This window comes from Pholis gunnellus (genome assembly GCF_910591455.1).
Source record: "Pholis gunnellus genome assembly, chromosome: 7".
In the NCBI taxonomy this organism is placed as follows: domain Eukaryota; kingdom Metazoa; phylum Chordata; class Actinopteri; order Perciformes; family Pholidae; genus Pholis; species Pholis gunnellus.
This window is the reverse complement of record NC_136533.1, coordinates 8720900-8739467: the sequence shown is the minus strand read 5'-3', so window position 1 is coordinate 8739467 and position 18568 is coordinate 8720900. Positions and strand designations below refer to the sequence as shown.

The window sequence follows — 18568 nt, the reverse complement described above, 5'->3', positions numbered from 1 at the left end:
ACTGCTGTCATGCTTTATTGGGGATATAAAAAAAAATTGTCAAGAGATCACACGGACACACGTATTGCTTCTGAGAAAAGAGGAAAATCAGTTGCCTAAAACAGCTGATTGCTAGTAAAACCCTAACAAAAATAATTCATGAGTTGCTTTTCTTTGAGGAAACCAGCGGCCTCATAAGCTGATTCAACAAGACAGAATGCCTCGGTCATATCTTTGACAGCTGTCAAGCTAAACACGAAGGCTCTCTCATCTATTTACTCCACAGCTACATAAAAGAGGTAAGATATATTATTTGAAAGGTTGTATCGGGTTTGACAAACCTGGCATGAAAATATCCTCCCGACACTCAGAGTGTAGCTCTGTAGCAGGATTTACATAATGTTTGCTGTAGGAACTCTAAAAAAAAGCAGTCAGACTCGTGGCTCAGGTTTGAAAGAACAAATGATGACCGCGGACGGATGTCGCTTGAGGACAGAAAGCAGAAACCGTAGGGATGCGTGTTATTTGATTTCCATACCATAAGTGGTTGACCCCAATCAGCACACTGCGATTGTGATGAGAAGTGATTAAGATATTTTCCTCCTGGCATTAACTCCAATTCAGCTCAACGTGGCCTGATTTCCTTGTTGCATTTCCCCTGATGAAGACAGACGTGCTCAATCAGCCTCTGAATGGGCCACATGTTAACAGACGGCCAGCATCTGATGACAAGGCCCGCCCCATTAGCTCCATAATCACACCGAGCGTCCCCGGCGGTTATGGATGACGTTGCTAAAGCACGGCGTACGTGTTGGCTCGTGTGAACGAACACCGCGTCTGATATCGAACTAAATAAACTACGCTCACACCTCTGTCGGCGTCAGGTGGACGTAAATCTTCAGGTAGAAGCTCACCGGAAGCAGCAGCAGCCTGAAGAAAGCATCTAAAAATGAAGAGACAGCCAGAGAGTGTGCTAACTACCCTGACTCAGTCATCCTGTGATTGGCAACAGAATATCTTTAATTAATACAAAACTTACCCTACTAAAAATGTTTGGCTTTCAGTTCATGCTTACAAATACAGCACAATTTTATATGGCCGTGTTCGAAAATACCCCCCTCATTCCCTATCTCTCTATCTATCTATCTATCTATCTATCTATCTATCTATCTATCTATCTATCTATCTATCTATATATTTATATTAGACACTTGTTGTGCAAGTTAAGTAAGTAAAATGAGATTTTCCAACACTTTTCAAACATATTTCTGCTCCAGAAAGCCATCAGTCCTTATCGTCACATCCCTTCAAACCAATCCATTACTGCTCCACTCAAGAAACGCCTATTCATTCGATCTCATGTGGACTGTAGACACCGCCTTCTAGGTTATAACCATGCTGACCCGAACAGTGTATAATCTTGAAAATAGTGTGCTAATTGATATCAAAGTTTAGAATCATGGGCTCAGACACCCCATATCTTATTTTGCTGATTTGACATGCCTCGAGTGTAGACTTTGTTAATAACTCAACAGCCATACAGTAATGACAATTTCATGGACATGATGGGTGCATCTGGTGTTGTATAACCGTGTCCCACAATATCTGTTGTTTGTGAAGCTTCCAGGGGAATTTGCACAACCGATGACACTGCGTGATTATGAGCGTTCCGATGCTTTGCATGTAGCTCCAGGACAGCCAGACATGTAATTATTGCAGCGCAAAAAAACAGCAGCAGGAGCAGAGAAACAGGTGACAGACTGGATCAGAGCCCTCCTACTCTTTGCCTTCAACATCTGGCTCCGTGGCACTCTCACAGCGAGCAGAACAGCTGGCCCAAGGAGCCCCCACGCCCAGTGCCAAGATCCTACACTTCGCACAACAGCTCCCTGACCACAACAAAAAGGATCACCGTGACGCTTATCTTACCGACAAGTCGATCACAGTGGCTGCCAAAGCATCACACTTAAGCCCTCATAGTCGCTCTAACTGTCAACAATCGGGGGATAAATCAATCAAATACATATGGGAGCAGATCTAAATCAGGACCTCACTATCTCCAGGTCCAACAGAAGAGATAGTCTTCAAGGAATATCCTGCAAACACCCATTATATAAAAACAACCCACTCCCCAAGCTCCCCTCAATTTGAAATTATCATTGGAAGGTAGGGGTGCTACAAATTATTAAGTAATAGGCCAATTATTTTCTACAAAACATTGAAAGGCGTCCATCATAATTTCCTTAAAGTTAGGTCTATGTAAACCTAAAAGAAATATACAATATACTGTCACATGTCAAGACTGTCAAGAAATTCAGCAGAACCATACATTTTTATGTTAATTAACTGTTTCGGCTATTCTTACAGTAGAACAAAATATAGATATATGACCGTGCATTGATTCATACAAACCACACTGATATAAGTCGATGATAAAACTACTAAAACACAAATAGTTTGTTTTTATTTAAACAATAGCTTCAGTTTGATCATATTTCCTTCAGTGCAAGACCAGGAAATCAAAAAGGACAAGGCCTACTTTACTGCAAAAAAAGATAGCACTCCTGAAAGTATAAGCTTTTACATTTTAAAACGTTGCAAAAGCATGCTGTGGTTTCTGGAAATGGTGTTTGTCAAACTGGATTATCGTTAGCTGGCGCTGTGTCGACAGGAATGTGTTTTATACTATGGACCTCTGTGTCTCCTCTCTCTGGTGTACATGCCCTGTCACAAGATTTCCATTAATGGCTCAATAATGTAGCAAACCACGTGTTTTGTGCCGTTAAGTAAGCACTCTACTTACAACATGGACACTGTGGGGTGCAGCTAACGACGTTAGCTAACAGTTAGCTCGATAGCTAGCAGGACTGGGAGTGCGCCAGACACGCCGAGCTAGTAGCACCGTGTGCTGCCTACAAAACAAGCTCCACTTCTGCTGTTAAGCTCTAGCCACTAACAAATATAATGTAGGCAACAAAACGCACTACTAGCTAACTTTACGTCCACTTTAACACGGTTAACTCTACACAACGCACTTCCCTTTAACCCGTTGATAAATGAAGGTTTTAACACCTAAACTACCGTTTCGATCGAGCACACGACAACGTAAACTTGATCAACTAGCCAAGAAGGTGTCGCTTTGTTTGTGCAAGTGAAGTGAAACAGACTTACACCCTCTATTTTTGTTCTTAAAAGGCTTAATATATCCCGTTTCTCACGACTGATACTGAAACGTGTGGTCTCCGGAAGCACATGTCAGTTGACTATTGTATCCGACACCGAGCTAGCAAACTGCGTGTACTTTGGGTTCACATGATTTTAGCTTAAACGCTGTGTGCTGCGGTTACGAGTCGTATTAAATGTACTTAATCAACTTATGTTGGTGTTGCGTCCCTTATTGTCGTAGTTTAAATGAACTACTTTAACTCCAGGTGAGCGCACCGTCACTGTTCGTATCATTAGCAACGTTAGCATTCCAGTTGAGCTAACGGCGGCTAACTACCAAGTCGCGCGGAACTGTGTTGCTTTTCTCTCTTAAAAAATAATTTAAAAAAGCACAACGCTCGCGAGTGTGTTGGTTGAATACGACGCAAAAAAATCGATACTTCCGATTACTTACATCGTGTCGGTCGAAGTCATTAACCGACTCTCGGCCAGAGGGTGGTAATCCAGGTTGAACGCCGAAGTCATGCTCACAACAACGTCTATCTAACAATGAGAAGCGACGTCCACTCAACTCCGCAAGAGGATCAACTCCTGCGAGAGACGGGCAACAAGACGGAGCAGAACAGGTGCAGGGAGGAGGAGGAGGAGGGGGGGCGTCTTCTTCAAAACTGCATGAGAGAGAGACGGAGAGAGAGAGAGAGAGGGAACCCGGTATCCGCCTTATTCCTTCTAGTTTCTCTGCCGTCCCCGACTGAAATAAACTGAGGCGAGCCGCTGTCACACTGCACACCGAGCTGCAGCAAAGCAGAGGCGTGGCCTTTTTTTTTTTTTTTAAACAAAAAGTCTGAAGCCATGCTGCTGCTCTGCGAGCCTCACAGCGCCTCGACCCCGATGTACAATTACTGTAATGTCCCTATAGGGACTGGCACGTGGTCTTCTAAAGAGAGTTCAGTGACCCATATGTAGTGTATGGTGTTTTATCTCCTTATAATGACTGTTATTCTGCAGCCTTTTCACAGAGAAATTGCCCAATCACAAGACTGTTTGTGTGTATTGGTGACATGTTTCTATATAAAACCCAGTTACTTATCATCAAGATTAATAACGATTGTTCCTGTTTCCACATTGTCTATATCAGGTGCCTGTTGACCAGCTTGTTTATTGGCTCACATTGCATACAGGTCCATACATCTCTCCCAGTCGAAAGTGAGGTGGTTAAAATGCAGTTTTTCTTGTTGTCTCCGGCCATGCTTTCCCCCCAGGGTCATAGGTCATTTCCCCCTTTTGTGCTGGACTGGTTCTTTCCCTGGGGGAGGGGAAGCTTATCTTCTTTTGTTGTTTTGGACTTGCAGGGCGAGGCCTCTACACTTGGGGAGAGAGAGGTAGGAGGGGGGGGGGGGGGTCATTGTCAAGTAGCAGAGAGGCAGGGGGGGGGCGAGCCTAATTATCAAACCTTTCAGTATTGCTCCAGCAGCTGCACAATCCAAAAATATTATTCATAGCGAGTGTTGAGAAACAACCCCCCCATTTATGAAATCCGATTGAATCCTTGTATCCGTAGCAATATTAAGGCAACTTGTATACGAGCACAGTGTGCATGATGTGCGACCTATTTTGCCATACATGCAGACGAGCCCACTATGTAACATGCATTACCGATAGTCTGAACCTCTCTGGAGACTCAGGATTCATTCAAATGGAGCAACAATATAATAATGCCATCCCATCTGCAGCATCCACATATTTCCTTCGACTCAATTAGCTCTCGGGGGATCTCGTTCAATGGATTTGTTATAGAAGGAGCAGGATTCTCGTAAAGAGCCGCTCCTGTTTCTCTCATTGGTATACAATATACAGTACAGTTTTCTATAGCGTTCATTATGCCACCGCACCAGTTTGTGCGTATCCTCTTTTCTAAGAAATGTTTTTTGGACTGGATTCCAGAGGCGGATGCCTAGTTGCCAGCATCTTCTAATACTAGCCTCCTTTTCTTAATCTCAGATTATTACTACTGTAATCCTATCCTAATCCTCCACACGTACCATGCTTTTGTTGTTTACATCAAATGTTTTCCCCTCATGCAGTGGAGCCGAGGTCCCACTCACACCCATCATCCTCATCGCCCATCATCCTCATCCAGCATTTCAATTGTCAACCCCCTTCGTGACAAACTGCACGGTGTAAAAATAGGCCAGCTTTAAAACCCAAATGGGTCACATCATGTTTTTTTTAATACGTCACTTCGAACTTGGAGGCACACTTTTTCCTCAGCGCTGCCTTTCGTGAAATCATTTGCAGAATGGCGACCAACTAAAGGGCTCTCAAAATGGAGAGAGAGAACTTCATCTTATTCTTTCTGGAGGAAATCTACTGGGTCAAGATGTACTGAGCACACATGATAACATCAGGAACCAGTTCAACTATATTAATGCAAATACCATGATGGATGTATGTGTTCCTTCTTGTTGTTTTAAAGCTAATTGATATATTTTCTTGTTTTGGACTGAGGGAGTACAGTAAGACCTGGGCTGGTTCAGTAGATATCTCATCCCACGGGTTTGTCTTTTTCATTTCAGAGACAAACACCTGCATCACATTCCTCTCTCTTTCTTTCTTTATAGTTCATGCAAGTACCTGAGCCCTTGTGGAACTTTGAAAAGAAGAGGAAGGTAATTAAATGACACGAGAATGCTGTAAGGTATTGATTTTTCTTTTCAGATACAATTTAAAACTAATCCCACTACCCTCTGATTGAATCATTTTTGTCTGGATGATGGGATTGACATGCATGGCCAAATTCATTAGATTCAAATACATGGATTCTTGGATCCTAAAAAAAAAAAAGAAAAAAATTCCCACACCCTGCCCACAGTCACTCAGTCACAGCATGAGAGAACGCCTCAACTGGAAACAATACATCCTATGACAATATTCAGCCCAGACAAAGACGCAGTCCAAATACGGGCTGCTCCACAAAAGGCTAGCCCACATTTGAATGAGGGGCCAACCCCAACGTACCTCATAGGCAGGTCCTCATTCCTGACAGAGATCCCGGTCGCAGAGGGGGGACAGCGCATGCTGTTGGCATACAAACTCTGCACCAGGGCCAGCTCAGAAGAGTGTTCCAACATCGGTGCTCTGGAAAAATCCACCCGGTGTAATGGACACTTTCTTCTCTTTCCCTCTTTCCTCTATGTGTTTCTCTCCCTTTCTCCGTCTCCCGCCCACTCTTTTTCCTCGGTTTAGTGCAGCAGAGCGGCGCCCACCCCCTTCGCTGACTGGCGTGGCTGAAATAATCCTCTCTGACAGCTCATCGTGCGCTAATGCATTGTGCTGCCTGCGGCAGCCCAGTTTGCAGGCTGTAAAGCTGTGGCCACAGTAGCACTCTTGCACTAATTGACACCCATATTAGGAAAACTTCAGCAAATTGGACACGGATGATTTATTACCACTGTCAGATTGGGGGGGGAATTAGAGGAAACATAGACACGGTTGCTTCAAGATCTCATCCACAAGTCCTGGTTTTGTGTCACACTTCTGTGCACGTTGGCATGTATGAATGCTCCACATACTTCTTTCAAGCCTCTATGAAGCCTGGTATCCTAAAAACCCCAGTATATGTATTTATTTGTCTGCTCATCACCTGCACATATTGCAGGTAAACAAAGCATTCTCTATGCAGCTCGAGATGTACATGTCACTGTCCCCCCCGTGGGCTGGCTGATGATACACAGTGGGTGACAGGTGGAGAGCTGACAACCTCATGCCATTATTGCTTTATGTTAGAGAGGGATAAAGATAGCCTGCTAGAATATAAGCACACATTGTAGTCAGCATGAATACGTCTTAAAAAAGGACAGGTTCCACCTATGGGCCTACCTACAGTATTCCAGAGCATAATGTACATATATTCATTTTTAGTATTATTAATCAAATTTATTTAAAAGGGACCATGTACAGTTTAAACATAAATGTCTCCATTCGATGCACTGTACCCGATTGTAGCTTAAGCTAATTTGCATCTGCAGTCCCTTGGCAGGTCAAACAAGGACAAGACAATAACACATGACATGTACCTGTATGTAATTCTGCAGAACGATCTGGGAGAGGACATTCTTCATTACAATTAAATTACTGGAAGCCCTCACTAACTGATGGCATATTGAAGAGTGCTATCACAAAAACTCTTTGCATGTTAATTTGCATTGGACAGAGACCTAAGTTCTGAGCCATATAACCTGTAATATGATGACGGCAAGGCCGTTTCTGTACACATTTTCATAACTAACACGCTTTAAAGCACGTTTTGCTGTCACTGTGGCACCCGATTCAAGATTTGAAAGCAATCTGACACAATATTCTTTGCACAAAACCCAAGAGAAATTAAATTCTCATTCTCCCAAAGGTGTTGTGTCCTGTTAGAGTACCGTGACATTAAGTAGGAAAGTCATCTGAAACAGGGTCATGTCAGTGTGTGCTGGTATCACAGCCGAGAAGACCAGCGTGGATGGGCTCTGCTTCCTCTGATCGCAGCACACAAACCTCTTCATTCCAGTCCTGCCCTCTTTTTCTGCTGACATGAATATTTTAAACACTGAAATCCAGCTCTTTATGATGTGTTGCTGCTTAGTATGACTGTCAGCGCCACGGGCGTCATGTTGAGCACAGAATCTCAGAGAGCTCTGATCTACCAACATGTGAAGAGCACCAAAAAAAAGGCTCAGTATGATGCTTTCCTGTTGAAACCTAATTCAAAAGAGGCTGGAGGAGGGAAATAATACGACACAAAATGGCAGGTGAAAACAAAATGTCTTTGTAACTTGTGAAAGTGCAGCAAATATATGCATCGCCCTGAGAAAACAACCACATCCTGTTCACTTCCACAGTAAAGGTGGTGTTGGTGCATGAACAAAAAGAAAGGCACTCATGCCTGTCATGTAATATGTCAAATAGCAGCACATGTTTACAGCACTGCAGGTGGCCTTGTGATGAGTGAAAGCTACAATCAGCTTTCCCTTTTTACCACTTGTGGGCTCTCCTGGGACTGATTGCACACACAAATACCGTCTGTGTTTTTGTGGATTAAAACTGAAACTGTTCCAGCTCGGTGCACATTGTGTTCTGTATAGCGTGCACTAACGCACAGTGCTGCACACGCGAGTTTTAACAAAGAAGAAGTTACATTTATATTCTGTATCCCATAAGAATAGTATCCTGTTTATGAAGCAGTGTAGATGCACCTGGACAAGGTGAAAACATTTTACCCAAAAAGAGATAAAGACACGATCCCCTTTATGTCAGACGTGGCAGAGCTATCTATCTTTACACGCACTGGTCAGTAAAATTTACGATCCGACAGTTGCTTCTCCTATACGAGACCTGACACCAGCATGTGTGACTGAAGAGGGAGAGAGGCCCACAGCCACGAGTGGAGTTAGCCTTTTAGCATTAGAGGATACTGCTAACTATGACCTCCTTAACCTTCTGGTCCATACAAAGTCTCCTCTGTCTCTCAAAAATCACCTGCTGGTTAATCTATTTGCAAAGAGTTCATCAGTGAAGTGCTTCATTGCTCATTTATATATAAGATACTGTATTTCCCGGTCTAACTCGTGTCTTAAATGAGTTTTCATGTGGGCTTGCATGGGTGAACGCGTCTCATATGATTAAAAAGCCTCACCACATTGAACTGTCAGCTTGTTTTGGTGCAGAAGTAACTTTTACTTCCCCTTTTACTTCAGTCGCACATCATCTTTTCCACTTCCTCTTTGATTCTCTGTGTTATCGGAAGACACCGCGTCGATTTCCATCAGGGCCATCTATGGGAGCATCACACTCAAAGACAGAGACAGGGTGAATCAGAAAAAGTTCACAAGTTTAAAAAGTAAATGAGTCTTTTGAGTGTAGATAATACGATGCATCCGCATATAACCAAGGTATCAGAGAGCTTGGGGTTTAATCCTATTTATAATGAAACCATGACTGCTGTCTGTGACTCACTAAATAAGGGCATTGAATTCAGTGATTGGGTGTCACAATTTCCTTCAGTTAAATGAGGGCAAAACTGACAGTTTTTTTTTTCTTGCACCAAAAGTAGAAAGACTGAAAGGTATCCTGATGTAGTCATGACTCAAACCTGATTTTTGTAACAGCAATCAAGACACAAACTAGCTTGTCATCACATATTCATGTCTGAACAAGATTTATTTAAACGTATCCATGCTGTTACCCTCAGACGACTTAAATGAGCTTCTCTTAGAAGCTCTCTGAACAGCTCACTCACAACAATGCTGCTATGCACATCACATCACTCTGTCAAAATCATGTATTTTAAAGTACTGCTGCCGTTTATAAATAATCAAATGGTTTTGCACCAAAATTAATTTCCGATATGCTGTGAGCCGAGTAGACTTCTGGAGGTCCAGCCAGCACGGCTCTGCTGATTGTTCCCAGAAATAAACAGAAGCACAGAGAATCTGATAAACATCTAGACCTTTCAGAGTCCTGTATGTGAAGTCAGGCTTGACTGGAAATAAAATCCTCTGATATAGACGTTAACAGTTGTGAGTCTGTTCATTTGACTTAAATGGAAAAAGTTAGATCAGAGATACAAAACCTGTCTCATAAAATATGATCGTCCACTGATAGCCGGGGAGACACACTCTACCATCTCACATTATATAGATTTCTGAGTCTTAATAGCATCTGAGTGGCTGTAAATCCTATTTCCAGTCCCAGACATCTGGAGCTCCTCTCATGACGGATGGCACAGCTGGAGCTGGTTTTACTTGTGAGATAAGGACTCCACCATGAATCAACCGAGAGGCACCTGTCACATTTCCTACATTCACCATGTGGTTTGTGAGCCTGCTGCGGTGTCTGTGCATGTCATGAGCAGCATGCTCCAGTGTCTGTGTGTAGAAGGACACCGTGTGGTCGTTGAGGGAAAAGCAAAACAACCAACTCCTCTGCTGGAAATGGCACAGGAGACATATCGTCAGACAAACTTCTAAAGACGAGAGGCAGCTCCTCACGATCGATCTTTTAGAAACACCAGCCTGTGCAATGCGACTGCCAAGCACTCTCCCACATACATCAGGAGTTGAAGTGCAGGATGGCAACTGCGGAAAAAAGCCCCAAATCTAGGCTAATGCATTGCACAGACTGCTGCATGGGAGGATCCTGGATTTAAACTGTAACCAACGGCTGAGACGAATAAGTGTGTCATCATGTCTAGAAGGAGCAGGAAGAAAACTCAACATCTGAAACTCAAGTTTGTTAAAATATTTCCAATCTATTCTATTTCATTCAATCAAATGCAAACAATCAGATACTAGGAAAACAAAAATTGAAATCAATTTTAAAAAGGTACAGTTTTGATGGTAGTGACATTTACGTCTTAAAGTCTGCGAGTACACAGACCGTTCATCTTTAATATTGAAATATCAGCGAAATGAATTACATTACAAGCACAGCTACAGTATTTAACTCCAGGACATATCCATATGAAGAAAAAATAAAAATACAAACTTTAAATTTAAAAAAAATGTACAGAAATTACAGGAAATCATTAGAGTTAAAAACCAATCATCTGCAAATGGATTTAACAAGTCAGAATCCTAAGGACAAAATGCACTTGGCTTGGAAGTTGGTATTGACACATTTATACACACCTGATGCCATCCTCGTTATATACATGACATTTCAATGGTACTGCAGAAGACTGGGGAAAGGGTTGACTTGGTGGCCATTGCTTGTGTGGCAACACAAAGGAAACAGAAATAAGGACAATGAATGTTAGTTGTTCTCTGGTTCTCTGCTTTGTTGAGCTCTCGTCTCAGACTAATGGTCTCGGCCTCCTCATACAAACGCAATCGTCATGATCTCCTACGACTGGACATCCAAAGCAACAAGCAAACATTTTACAGGTGAAAAGGGAAAGAGCCCACACGAGAACTAAGGCTGGATATGTGCTGGTTAAAGCCTTTTTTCCTTATCAACTCACAATGCAATGGCTGACACCCTTTAAAAAAAATCATCAGATGTTAGTATCAGCCACAATTTTAAACTTTCTTTTGTATTTTTATTTTACAGCGGTGCCACGAGTGTTCAGTGATGGCTTCAAGTCCCAAAAAAGTCCAAAATATGTGCTTCTTGCATAGTCTCAATGCACTTTGTGTTTCCTTTTCTTGTGTTTTTTGTCCTTCTTCCTGCTGGAACACTTAACACAGAACCACTGCTGGTCCTCGGGGGGGGCTGTAAGCATCCCAACACAAGGCCTGAGCAGAGGAGGGAGAAGAGGGTTCAGGCAAAGTCACATAACAGCATATGGATTTGTCCATATGTTCGGTATGACACTTTCTTCAGTTCAAGATATATAAAGTTAACTAAATGATTCCTGTCAAATAAGCTTAATACTTAACTGAAGCACCAACTGTCAATCAATGTCTGAGGAGCCTGTCAAGTTGCCCCGTCAGGAGGAAGCTAACGAACACTACTGTAGGGACGCTTCATGCATTATAATGAAACCAACTTATTCTGGTCATTCTGATAACTACAGTTTTAAGTGTGAGAGTTCAACCCGGACAGCTTTGGCAAATGAGAGACCAGAGCTGGTAAATTTAGATCTATCATTTGGAGGCATTACGGTTTCACCAGTAGGACACAATGACACGGCACAAAGCGGTGTGGCTCGGTGACATTATGTCTCTGGAAACTTAAAACAAGCTAAACTGTTGTAACACCATCACTTCACGTTTACAGGGCTTCACTGTAATGTTCCTGTTGTTATCCAGGAATCATCCACTGCCCTACTCAGACTCAGTCTTACTACTGATGGACCTCCAGGACCACACAGAGTTAATGAGTAACACTTGAAAACTGAGTGAATGTACTCTTGAGTGAGCACAACATGAAACAACTGCATTTATAGCTGTGCTGCTGGCTCTAATGTTTACGATACATAGCATGCAGTTATCTGTTATTTAATTACCTTTTTCCATCTGCAATTTATGACATCTTAACATTTGTTTATTTTTATTTTTTTCCTTCTCCATGACCCTTGGAAGTAGATGAAGTTCTACAATAAAGCCTTATGACCAACCGTTTCACTGATCAATGAGCCATTCTTGACAAAAAAATGATAAAAATGTCTTCTTCTGAGCTTCCTTTTTGCTGCTCTACTGAAAATACAGATGTTGATATCTGCCCGATACGGACTCAAATAGCTGGATCAACTTGTAGACTATGCTTAACTACAATCTCATATTAAACACACACTCATTAGGCCAGGGAAGAAAAAGGGAAATACGTGTCTCACCAATGATACCAGTCATCACAGTCATCACATCCTATCATGGGACTGCCATCATCGGGTTTGTTGCATCCAGGACAAATCCAGATCTGGTTCCCCCACTCATCTCGGATCTAAGTAAGATTAATTTCACAGAAAGCATTAGCAATGACAAAACAGCTGTTACACAAACAACGGATTAGTGAAAATAAAGAGACAACAGTGAAGACATTTAGTTTGTTTAATCTTAGGTGTAAGTTCCTGTTCACCTAGAAAACTAGCTCTTTATAACTAGTGTTATCACATGCACTAATTATGAATAAATAAAAGGAAGAGCACTCACCACGTAGGTGCTGACGGTCTCGGTGACGACGCTGCGGACCGGTGTTTTGAAGGATGCGGCGGGAGAGAGCAGCGGGGCGGAGGGGAGCAGCGATGACGGGGCAGGAGCTGGAGGAAGCGGAGAGGGAGGCGGAGGCAGAACGGGCAGCACTGGGCAGAGCACTGGGGGAGGAGGGGGAGTCCGAGGGCGGTTCCCAGGTCCAGACTTGGCAGCGGGGGTCTTGGGTGCTGGCGTCTTGGGCTCCGAATTTGGAACCACCTTGCTGATAACACTGGTGATGGACAGAGAGAAATACTAGTTAACACAGGGAGGAGACTTTTCCATCTCTATGTGAGCTTTATGATGTAAAGAATGTCAACAATGTGTTTCAATATATCATTGTTTCAACCGAGTCTATTTTTTAACATAAACATAACTCAGGTCTCCCTTGAAAATGAGCTCTCAGTGGGACTCATCTGATTAAACACACCAAACATATTTCATTTCTATATTAATAGCAATTCTATACCTGAGTTTTGATATATACAAAAACAAACCTTTTTTTAAATGTTACACCCAAGAATTTTGCCTAATTAAAGTTTACAAAACATTTTTATTTAAATCAGAAGCTTTATGCAGAGTTTGTAATGCTGCTATAATGATATTCATACTAATAATATATATTATATAGCACTAGTAGTATGATAGTATATGATAATACTGCTGCAGAAACAAACATCTTTAAGTTTTGTTTTCAATATAGAAAGAAAGAGAAACCCTCATGTGACGTAATATCACCAGAAACATTCATTCAGTGCTTACATCTTGTCCTGGCCGGCTCCCACCCTGAGCGTCAGTCTGGGGATGACTGGAGACAGTAGAGCCACTGGAGTGTCTACTTTCACCTAAGGAAACAGGAAGGACAGGTTATATATAAGTAACACTCTAACGCAGATACTTAATGACATACCAAGCAAAAACAGTTACCTTCTCCAATCGAATTCTCTCTTTTTCCTTCTCTTTCTCCTTTTCCCGTTTTTCCTTTTCCCTCTCCTTTTCTTTCCTCTTCTCTTCTTTCTCCCTCTCCTTTTCTTTGGCCTTTTCTCGCTCCTTGTCCTTCTCCTTGTCTTTCTTTTTCTTCTTCTCCTTCTTGTCCTTCTTCTTGTCCTTCTCCTTGCTCTTTACGTCCTTATCCTGGAGGATCGGGGCCAGAGAAGGAAGCATGGAGGGGATGCGCAGGCAGGCAGAGGGGCTGAACAGTGGCGGCATTTCACTGAGCGCAAAGGGGGCCAACGCAGATTGTTTCTGCCGGTCGTCCTTGCTCCTGTCTTTACCTTTGTCCCTCTTATCTTTGTCCTTTTTACTTTTTTCTTTATCTTTCTTTTTGTGTTTCTCCTTCTCCTTCTTAGGGCCATCTCCATCTCTGGTTTTTATCTTGATGGAGCCCTCGGGCAGAGTAAAGTCTCGCATGAGGAAGTGCTCGTCGTCCTTCACTCCAAAATCCTTCCAGGGCATCTTGCTCTCCTTGGAAAAGTCCTTGTTTTTATCCCTGTTCTTATCCTTGTTCTTCTCTTTCAGCTTGCCCTTATCCTTTTCCCGGTCCTTGTCTTTCGGCTTGTCTTTCTCCTTCTTCTTCATTTTAGTTTTCAGTTCCTTCTTCAGCTTTTTCTTGACATCCAACGACGGCACGATCTTGTTCTTCTCCTCAAACACCTTGAGTAAAGGTTCAGGAGTAGGTGGCGAGGCCGATCCTGAGGAGACGTAGTCTCCCAGGTTTGGCGGGGGAGCGGATGGACCCCCCTGGTTGACCTTTCGGATCACCTCATTGATTGAATCATCCATAGTCCAATTTCCTAGGCCTGCGTGTGCCTGTAGGTGAAGTGGTGTTGACGTGTCTTTTACAGAGATCCCAATCGACAGCTTGGGTGTAGACGGCTCCATGATGGTCAGCCTCCGGGGGCTGGAGAAGCCATTGCTATCCGAATCAGAACCCGAGGAGAAAGCAAACGGATCGGGCTCCCTCTCAGCACACGCTCTGGCAATCACAGCATCAATGGAGTCATCGATGGCTGAGTTATCAGGCTCTAGTCTCTTGAAGGGGCCCTCGGCTAACTCCCGGTCTTCTATATTTTGACGCATGTGGATGTTCTCTTTGCCCATCCTCTCATTCAGCGCGCACAGCGGGAGCTTGAGCATACTGTCCGTCTTGCTCTGGGGTTGGGATGCTTTGGCTGAACCCATCTTTGGGCTCTTTGGGCTTTTAGGACTCTTTGTCCTCCCCGGAGATTTCTTCTTTTCCTTAGACTGTTTGGGAGAATGGATGGGACTCCCACCCACCGGAACAGGAATGACCCCCTTAGGGGACTTAGTCCGTTGTCTGCCAGGGGATGAGACCTTGGACTTTCTTCCTGGAGTGGTGAGGCCCTTTTGATCAGAGTGTTTTGGGACCACCGGCTGCGGTCTGAAGGAAGGCAGGGCTCCAGAAGGTGTTTCAGGTGACAGGGGGTCGAGGCTATCGTGAGAAGGCAGCATGCCTGGGGGAACACGTTGAGGGTTGAGAGAGGTGAGGGGCTCCCTGGGCTCCACCCCCCATTCCGGGCTGAGGCCAGGGTACATGCGCGGTCTCTTGGAAGTAGGCATCATGCCCATGGCTGCATCAGGACTGTCCAGGTGCCTCTTTAGTGGGTGGTTCTCATCGTTGACCGTCTCATCCTCATCCATCTCCTCCTCATCCTCCTCCAGTGCCACCTGCATAGCTTCGGCAGACGTGCCCATGTCAGCAAGGACCTCCTCCTCCTCCTCTTCTAGTGAGGAAAAAGACAAGAAGTTGTTATCAATAAATCTCCAAGCATTCTTACAATCACAACACCTCTTTGAACACGTATACAGGATATTATGGTGGCCTATCAAAACTGAGTTTCCCCGACCCAAAGATATGGTTTCATATCCTCAGTTGCCAGTTTATTGGGTAAGTCGAGCTAAAACTGCAGTCTAATACAATCTAGAACCTTCACAATGTTGCGATTTTGTTGAAACTATATAGAGAGATGTTTTGGAAAATACAAAATCAACAAAACAATGATTATAACCATCATGAACATAGAGATAAATTGCAGATTTAGCTAAATGTTTCCGATACTGGCATGTCAGTGTACTATTTATACTATGTTCTAAGGGCTGTGGATTAGTTGAAAGCATGTTGTCGACCAGAAAATGAACTTTCCACTGATGGAAAACAATGAATACACTCAGAGATGTCTATGTAGTCACTATATGCACTGACCTTCTTGCAGGGAGACCAGAGGTGGCATGTGATCTGGAATGTAATCCTTCCTTTCCTCTGCATCTCGGGCTCCAGGCTGGGGAAACTGCAGGACATTGTTTTTGCTGACAGGGAAAAGCGGAGTTTGTTGGGCGAAGGCCACCGGCTCCAGGTTGTGGACATAGTCCTCCAGCTCACTCAGGCTCACCCCCAGGAGTCTGAAGGCCTGGCTGACATCATCCAGGACTGGATCCGTTCGTCCATCTGAAACGCAGCATCAGAACAAGTCCTTTAAAGCCTCATAACTACTACATTATACTGTTAGGGTTGCTAACGTTTGCATGTGATTGTGCTGCACACACAAGGGGGTACGACGACTGATTCCACTTGAAGCTAGAAGTAATGTTCAACAGGTCCCAGATGTATGAAGTGAATATGTTTACAATCAACAGTGCTGAGTTATCTAAGCTAATGCATCGCCTAACACAGTGTTGTGGCCACAGCTGGAAGGCATCACAGCCACAACAACAACAACCCATGGAAGCTACCTAGCCATGTAGCTACTGTACTTTTTTGACACATCAACCTTTGCTAGGGGGCGCCAGCTTCAGACACACAGTCAACAACAACGTGATCGACTACTTCCAAGTGTAAGGGTTAAAAAAAAAGTAATCGGGATACTTAAACGAAGCACTTACAGAGCTCGGAGTACCGATGGCAGACCCTGGCCAACTGCTGGATGTACCGATGCAGCACATCGGACAGCTGATCGCACGCAGTGAGCTGAATCGCATCCCAGCCCAGAGCCTGGCAGATCTGCGCCACCGAAACACGCAGCAGCGAGCGGGCATAGCTCTCGCACATCTCGCTGACTTTGTTACGGTATAAATTCCGGTCAGTTCCTCTTCCAAAACATGGTCCCGGCCTTCATGTTTCACGGAAACCCCTCGGGGGCTTGAGAAAACCCGCTACCGCGGTTAATTTTGGACATCTACTTCAGTAAATATATTGGCGCTTTCGCCAGAGTCGCCATCTTGATTCCATCGATAGACCCATCCCCGAAATCCAGATTGCACATGCGCACAAATCGGCGTATCCCTACACCAGCTCTGGTGTGTTCGAGCGGATCATCAACCGCTGAAGATGCGCAGCAACTCCGTTTTGACGACTTAATAGCGTTAGTTCAAATATATATATAGTTAATATGTAACACAGAGTGCGGCAGTTAGTTGGACCTGTTAAATGTTTATTGTAGTCATGTCTAAGAGTGATTTGGGTTCCCGGAGATTTGCTCGGGAATCGTTTTAAACCGTGTTTTAACGTACAGAACACACCGATGACTGTTTCGGGTTTCCGCTTCACATCCGCTGTGTCACTCCGCTAAAGTGGAGAAAATGCCCTCAACGGTTCCTGGTTCAGACTGACTAACTTTATTTAAGTTTAAACAATTTAGTGGAACTCGTATTTAGCGATGGAAGTTGTGCAATTGTGTTACTCTTAATTAAAACATACGATCTATTTTTTGATAAAATCTTTGAATAAAAACGGCGAGTGAGTGGGTCCAATTTAATTTTCGGTTGAGTTTTAGAACATCAAGTAGGAAGGAATTTGGTAAACTATTGAGCTTCTTATGTTTTTAATGATTTTATTTAGCGTATCATGATGATGGCAGACGACTTAACTGTGGTTTGATTGGTAGTTTACCTGCCTACTGCAGGGTTCCTTGTAGAAGTTGAGTAGAGGAACATTCAGTATGTGTGTAAAATATATCTGAACGATTTGGGGAAATATGACCGATACCAAAAGAAGGACCTCTCTCTTGTTTTAAATAACATCCCAAATCATACTATTTTGGGTCTGTTTTGTTAAACTGTTTTATTTGGTTGCAATGTTAGGATAAATACTGATCATCCGTTTGATCCACTTTAGTGTTCATTTTGACCACTTTGCATCCACTGCATATTTGTTTTAATGTTGCCTGGTATGGTGTGTATTGCTATTATTATGGTTCTTACATTTAATTCTTAATTATAATGAGATTAGTCGTGTGTGTGTGTGTGTGTGTGTGTGTGAGTGAGTATGCATCTCTGTGTCTGTCCACAGAAGCGGGAAACAGTTTGCTCACTTTAATGGTTTTTGGATATGTTGGGATGGTGTGCACCTGCACAGAGCCGGTGCACAATCACTGCATAGATTACAATGACAGCGCATCTATTGTTCGAAGTACGAGTGAAAAACACGTCTGATACACTTGCAGTCTACTCTTAGATAGTTGAGGGTGATTCTATCAAACATTACAGCAATGGTGGTTGCAGACACACCCTGCGGGGGTCTGCACTCAACTGATTGCACCTTTCTAGTTTTATCAGTTGTACTTTATCCTTCTGATCCTATCTGTTCATCCAATTTTATGGAATTCGTTATAGCATTATGACCTTTAAGGTTTTGCAACCTTCTGTATGACGTGCAGCTGCTGTCTTGTCCAGAACACTCCCGTTGAAGAGATTTGTATCCTAAGTGAGGCCTTCTTCTGGATAAACCTGTGTGT

At 43.4% G+C, this 18568-nt stretch overlaps 2 protein-coding genes across 3 annotated transcripts in view; both read right to left on the bottom strand.

Annotated features, from left to right (window-relative positions):
* The window catches only part of LOC306698602 (CUGBP Elav-like family member 2), a 22103-nt gene extending 18238 nt beyond the window's left edge, over positions 1 to 3865 (bottom strand). For both annotated transcript variants that reach the window (XM_079162976.1, XM_079162977.1), the window contains exon 1: positions 3599 to 3865. In XM_079162976.1, the coding sequence (XP_079019102.1) occupies positions 3599 to 3669 (71 nt within the window). In that variant the 5' untranslated portion in view covers positions 3670 to 3865. The remainder of the gene's footprint in view (positions 1 to 3598) is intronic.
* Positions 3866 to 9316: 5451 nt separating this feature from the next.
* taf3 (TAF3 RNA polymerase II, TATA box binding protein (TBP)-associated facto) lies at positions 9317 to 17042 on the bottom strand. Its single transcript, XM_079162559.1, has 7 exons — positions 16719 to 17042; positions 16042 to 16284; positions 13746 to 15562; positions 13581 to 13663; positions 12780 to 13050; positions 12464 to 12570; positions 9317 to 11423 (listed from the first exon to the last, which is right to left on the bottom strand). Exons 1-7 carry the CDS (start codon positions 16882 to 16884, stop codon positions 11309 to 11311), a joined length of 2802 nt encoding a protein of 933 aa, XP_079018685.1. The 5' UTR covers positions 16885 to 17042; the 3' UTR covers positions 9317 to 11308.
* Positions 17043 to 18568: the final 1526 nt, after the last annotated feature.

Excerpts from the sequence above, each read along its gene's own strand:
- taf3 (XM_079162559.1), bottom strand. The coding sequence starts at position 16,884 with ATGTGCGAGAGCTATGCCCGCTCGCTGCTGCGTGTTTCGGTGGCGCAG. Across the intron at positions 12,571-12,779 it reads AGACCGTCAGCACCTACGTG|ATCCGAGATGAGTGGGGGAA; the intron begins GTGAGTGCTCTT and ends AATCTTACTTAG. Across the intron at positions 11,424-12,463 it reads TGTGATGACTGGTATCATTG|GCCTTGTGTTGGGATGCTTA; the intron begins GTGAGACACGTA and ends TCCTCTGCTCAG.